Source organism: Euprymna scolopes, chromosome 11 (genome assembly GCF_053919585.1).
Source record: "Euprymna scolopes isolate OS-2025 chromosome 11, ASM5391958v1, whole genome shotgun sequence".
NCBI classification, from domain to species: domain Eukaryota; kingdom Metazoa; phylum Mollusca; class Cephalopoda; order Sepiida; family Sepiolidae; genus Euprymna; species Euprymna scolopes.
The window spans coordinates 115662875-115669518 of record NC_136492.1 but is presented as its reverse complement, the minus strand read 5'-3'; the positions used below and the strand labels follow the sequence as shown (position 1 = coordinate 115669518).

At 34.6% G+C, this 6644-nt stretch overlaps 1 protein-coding gene across 1 annotated transcript; it reads left to right on the top strand.

Moving 5' to 3' along the window:
* The first annotated feature begins 2517 nt into the window (after positions 1 to 2517).
* On the top strand, positions 2518 to 6249 carry LOC145288079 (transcription factor Sox-2-like). The gene has a single exon (XM_080136134.1). The coding sequence runs from the start codon at positions 3024 to 3026 to the stop codon at positions 3900 to 3902; it is 879 nt and encodes a 292-aa protein (XP_079992260.1). The 5' UTR covers positions 2518 to 3023; the 3' UTR covers positions 3903 to 6249.
* Positions 6250 to 6644: the final 395 nt, after the last annotated feature.

The window sequence follows — 6644 nt, the reverse complement described above, 5'->3', positions numbered from 1 at the left end:
TAAACAAGCCACAGTGCCAGTTTGATGTAGCGAGCGTCTACCTCGATCATAATTTGCAGGCATTTTATGTAGGGAGTTTAGCAACAAGATGTATGTTTGCATTACACTTGAACTTCTGCATGTCAGTACAGTTAGGGATGCAGGAAACTGGAAGAAAATTTCAAAGTCTAGTATTAATAATGAAGAAACTGTTAGAGTAGAAGTCTTCTAGCATCTGAGGATCTCTATTGTGTTGACGTGGGATTTTGTTGCTTTGCGGGTTTGTCAGGAATATTTACGTCGAGAAGGTAGAAGAGCTTGTAATTCGTCGCAGCAAACAAGTGTATCTTAATATGTCAGCGTAAACTGTGTAATGACAACAATAGCTAGACTGGAATTCCTTTCCTGCTACCTACTTTCTGGACTGTACTGATATGCCGAAGTTTAAATGTAACGTTAAACAAAACGTTGTAAGTCTCCCCTATGCCTCGTCCCAAGTATAAGCCCCTTATGTCCAAATGGCGAAATGTTTGCTAGGGCGAACGCGGGTAAAATAATACATTGTGTATGCACAAAATGATTAGCAACGTTCGAAAATATAGTTACATTAATAACAGACAGATATTGTGATATATCAACTCATAAATATGTATAAGTTTAATTAAATTGTATTTTACCATTTGTACTTTGTAATTTGGAATTATAAGCTCCGCATGAACATCTCAGGCAGTTATATATAGCAATATAGACTGGTTTCGCTGTATGCGACTTCTTAAATTTAATCAAAACACGAAAGAAAATGTCTTAAAATAAAAAAAACAAACAACATATCTCGGATTTGACAGTGCTCGTTATCCTATTGGTAAAAGTTTTTTTTTTTTTTTGTTTCAAATAATAATTGCTCACCAAACGTCCTTCAAACTTGGATGAAGTAAAATCAATTTTACCCTTGCGAGTACACATACGGGAGAAAATGTAAACATAAGGCAAGGAAATAAACACACACACGCATATATATATATATATATACACACATATATATATATATATATATATATATATATATATATATATATATATATTGGAAAGTAAACAAATTGCCAAAAATCTCCAAAATATGCTATTACTTCAAACAATATAAATACGTATATATATATATATATATATATATATATATATATATATATATATATATATATATATATATATATAATGAATCTGTTAGAATATTTCAAAATCTAATGTGTGTATGTTCACAAAAAGAACAGGGTCGTCTATAAAACATATTCTTTTACTTATCTGTTTGCTCCTTCCACAAAGTGAGGCAGGCAACTTAACATCCATATTTAATATTCTGAATTGCCCGTGTATACTAACCTTTGGTAGTTTTGTATCAGATACTTATATCTATATTTCTACACAGAGAGACGTTTTATTCATACGTGTGTACGCTGTCGGTCCTCTTTTTTTTAAAAAAACCTACCGTTTCCTCTATTAAAACGTTTTATTCTATGTTTCATTTCTTTTCAACTACACGCGTATTCATTATTTCCGATTTCTCGCTCAATTTTTTATTCACCTTAGATTTTTTGTGATGAAACTGAATTTAGCCTGTCCACTATAAATGTTATTATTACCTTTATTTACCATCCGACCCTCTCCTTCCGCGATACTATTTATTAACATCTCCATATCTCCGTGTATTTTATTCTGTTCCTCTTATTTATTCCTGCCTTTCTAATTTCTATCACTTCTCTTTTTTTTTTTTATTCAAATACTATATCCACTACGTACACCAACACGTACCGTCTATATCTAACACAATCTAAGCTAATACCAACCCGTCTTTATCTAGCGTTCTCTACGTTTTACACTCTCTTTATTTCCCTCTTTTTTCATTCTCTTATATTTTCTTACGATCTTTCTTTCTCTCAAACTGGCTTGCTTTTACTATGTTTCTAACTCAAACTGAACGTCTTACTCACTTTTTTTTTTACTCCGCGAGACAAAATAGAGATAATAAAATAGTTCACCCAGCTCAAATACTCTATTTCTCTCTTGCAACCTATTTACAACAATCTCACGTTTTCTCTCGTTATTTACTCTATCTATTTTCTTTCTTTTATACATAAACCACTCTCTCTATTTTCTCGTTTTAGTAGTTCCTATTTTGTCTCCCCCTACTCTCCACTGTTAAAACGCAAACAAAACCGAGAGAATAAGGTTGTATAGAGAGGGACTGTATTATTTAGTGTAGATAGGCAGATAGATAAACGGGATGGGTGAAATCTGAAATAGTAAGAGAAAGAGGGAGAGGGGAGCGCTAATCTTGAAGAGAGGAGTTGTGCAAGCGTAAGGTTTGAGAAGTGAAAACGTAAAACAAAATATAAAAAATTGGGGGGTGGAGAGAAAAAAAGAGTTCCTTTTCCCCTCCCGTTTCTTCTATAGAACTCCATTCGCCAGTTCTCCCTCCCCCTTTTCAAAGTGGGCTCTGACGTCATTTGATTGGCAGGCAAATACAGTCTTCCCCCCCAGTAGCGGTTTTCCAAACACCTGCAACGAGGTGAAAATGTAATCGTTCCGAGTCTTGGCTGCCTCCATCCGCTGGTTGCTACAACTAAAGCTGAGTGGCCGTGCAGTAATTAGATTTATTCATCCGCGCAACGCACAATAGACCCAGCCAGAAAGAAGCTCCGCCTACTTTTTCCTTCACTACTAAGTGCTCGACGCCAGCCTACATCACTCGACATTGTTAGACACCAGTAACTCAACGAAATTAGCATCTATCAAGCTGTCAGTTGAGAAAGGTTTCCATTGGCTGAGCGGACAACCTATTTTATTCTCCCCCAAATCAATAACACATGGTAGAGAAGTGAATTAGGCAAAAGACTATTTGTGAGCATCAACAGAAGACGTATCACTTTGGACTCTAGTGAAATACACCTTTAAAAAAAGGTTTTATCATTTTTTATTGAGTAAGTGTTTGCATTCAACTAGGCACCATTGACTCGTTATACAGTCTCGGACATTGTTATAACTACAGCATGGAGACAGACTTAACGAAGGCTACGTTAGGCCATAATGGCGGCCAGCCTGGCCTAGGACAACCGACAAACCCGGGCTCTAACGGACAAGGCCAGAACCAAGGATCTTCCCAGTCCCAGAAAAATAACCAGGATCGTGTAAAAAGACCGATGAATGCGTTCATGGTCTGGTCCCGCGGACAAAGAAGAAAGATGGCTCAGGAGAATCCGAAAATGCACAACTCTGAAATCAGCAAACGTCTCGGCGCTGAATGGAAATTGTTATCGGAGGCAGAGAAGCGGCCATTCATAGACGAAGCTAAGCGTTTACGCGCAATCCACATGAAGGAGCACCCCGACTACAAGTACAGACCCCGTCGAAAGACGAAGACACTGATGAAAAAGGATAAATATGCCCTACCCGGAATGCAACCCGGTGCCCCGGTTCAACAGGTTGGGCGCGAAATGTATCAGATGAACGGATACATGCCGAACGGCTACCCAATGATGCCACCCGACCCAAACGCTTACCATCACATGTCAAACCAAATGGCTTCCCTCGGCAGCCAATATGGCTACAACATCCCAACTCAACCCATGTCCTCACAGATGACCACTGGATCATACATGAATGGCGGTTCCAGCTATACCATGACAATGGCCCCATACTCTATGCCATCTCAGGTACCCCAAATAAAACGAGAGCCTAATCCCACGGGCCAGCCGTCTCCGGTTGGTCGGTGTCCCACGGGGGACTTGCGAGAAATGATTAGTATGTATCTACCTGGAGAAACCGCGAACGACCACAGTGTACAGAGCAGATTACAAATGCAAGGACAATATAGCCACGCCACAACGCCTGATGGTGTCACTAATACGGTGCCCCTCACGCATATGTAGGCATCTGAACTATCGAGTGAGTAAATAAGTTACTGATTATTTTTTTCTTGTTTGTATAGCCCCCCGTGGGGTATAAGGCGTGGGACTCACACCCCGGATCGTTTGGTAGATCCCAAAATGACAAACAAAACATTTCATGGAGTGAAAGTTACATTTGAAAGTTTTCAAAATGAGTTAAAAGCGAACGTGAGAGAAACTAAAACATTTACAACACAAAAATAAACAATTTTTAAAACAAATACAATTTGAGAGGTGAAAAAAATGGGGCCGAACATATTGGAGATTTTTATAAAAAAATTTTCTAAAAGAAAAAAAAAACAATAAAAAAAAACTGTTTTACCTGGAAGACTTTTCCTTTTTTTTTTTTTTTTTTTTTTTCAAATATCTGATTTCAAACGTTGTGAACTCGGAAAAAAACAAGAACAGGATGTTTGATCTTGTAAATTTTCTCTCTCCCCCATTTTTTAATTTCGAAAAAAATATAAACAAATCATGCAAAAAAGGAGGAAGAGAAGAAAAGAAGGAAAGCAGAATAACGAGAGAATAATATATATATATGTGTGTATATGTATATATATTATAAAATAAAACACCCTAAACTGCACAACCGATGCTGAACAGTGTTTGTACATGTCAGCTTTGAAAGGTGGTGAGATCTGTTTACATTTTTAATATTTTCCCCACCCATTCTCTCATGAAAGAAAAAAATGATTATAAAAAATCACGTATTTTTCTTTAATATTTCCTCAATAACATTCCAGTAACGAGAGGAACAGATACAAGAGGAAATACACATATCTACATACACACTTTAACTATAAAAATGAAAAACATCTCATCCCATTTCTTTTAGATTTTTACAAATCCATGCATCCCCTTCCTTTAACATATAAACATATATTTAGTTTTATTTATTAATAGATCGCTTTAACTTGTTTAATTACAGTCTTTGAATTCGGACGTAAACAATTTAAAATATAAAGAAACATTTTTGTTTTAAGAGATGTTATTTCATTTGTTGTTTAATATAAGGCGGATTATTTTTTTATTTATACTAAATTTATTTTCTTGCTAATATTTTTAAAATACAGATTTTTATGAAGGCAGTTCTGTTTTTTTTTTTTTTTTTTTTTATCACTCTCTGGATAGAAAATTCCCGATTTTCAAATATCGAATCTTTCGTTTAAAATGTCTATGAAATAATTCAGAGTAGAGATCGCTAAATGAACATAACTGGGAACCTTAGATATACACATATATACAAACTTAAAATGAATATTCATAGCATATTTTTTCCTAGTTTTACAAGTTTGGGTGAATATCTGTCTCATTTAAGATACTAAGTCTATTACACAGTTGCAAAAAAAAAAAAAAAAAAAAAAAAAACATTGACAAATAGTGGGCCGAACAACTGCCTGGCTGGCATTCGGAAAGTTTCTTTCTCTCGTTCGTTTTATAATATTCCATTCAATTTCAATATATTTCTCTCCACACGCGTCTCTACCTTGTACCAGCCCCAGAAAAAAATCGCCTTTTCTCTTTACCTTCTAAAGGTAAAAGAGAATTTTAAAAAAAATGTGTATCCCATATTTGTTGGTCAATCTATCGTGTAACTAGGCTGTTTACAATCTTGCCTATACGGCCACTGAATTTCTCCCGACAAGTACAGGGCCGCCACCTTGGTTATATATCTCTTGATAAATTTAACAGCAGCTCGGTGGCAGGTTTTCTGTTTGCGGGTGTGCCGGTAGAGAAAATACAATCGTGGCTTGTTGGGTATTTTTAGCTAGGTGTGAGCTAAATGTACCCGACCAAGTGTGAGCTTTGAAATTGGATCACAACTGTACCTGAGCCGCGGTATATTGAACATGTTCGTGGGTGAGGACACATTTATAAATTAAAACTTAAAAACATATTGAATGAGTTTTGTTAATATTTATCTTTTTTTTAATCTTTTTCATGAAATAAGCTCATTCTGTTTTCAATATCAGTTTTAATAAAATATAAATAAACGAATAACATAAATATGCAGTACTTATTTCGCAAGATCTAAAAGAAAGGGGTTTTAAAGAAGCACCAGATTCGTGCAAGTGGTATGGATAATATATTCCTAAAATGCACCAACTAAATCTAACAACCCGCCCCAAAAGAGAAAATATATAAATAAAAACTTTAAACAAAATGTTAAATTATTTTTTTTTTTAATTTCTATTACATTACCCAACACTTCCCCCTACTGGAGAGACATATTTTATCAAATTTTCAACTTAGCTCACACACACACACACACACACACATATATATATATATATATATATATATATATATATATATATATATATACATATATATATATATACTACATAAGAAAAACAAAAATCCACCATCATGCAAACGCTGGTAAGGTTCTATTCTTAGCCTGATTTCTATTGAATCTGTATCGGTGTTTTTTTTTTTTTTTAAATTTTGTTTGTTTTTTTTTTTTTTTTTTTTTTTAAAGTATTTTTATGTTGCTTTTGTTAAAAAATACACATAACATTGCAACTCTCATCAAGAAAATAAATCATATTGTCTCAAAACACAAACTATACACCTTTCATTTTTTTTTATTCATTCATTTTATTTTATCTTATTTTTTGTACCCTCGTATGTCCCTAAAATGTTACCAAATTAAACCTGATTTAACTGGTGTCTCGATTTTCAAACTGATGTCCTAATGTTTCATTCAAGTAAATATCTATT

What these genes read in the sequence shown, in the direction of transcription:
- LOC145288079 (XM_080136134.1), top strand. Translation starts at nt 3,024, where the DNA reads ATGGAGACAGACTTAACGAAGGCTACGTTAGGCCATAATGGCGGCCAG.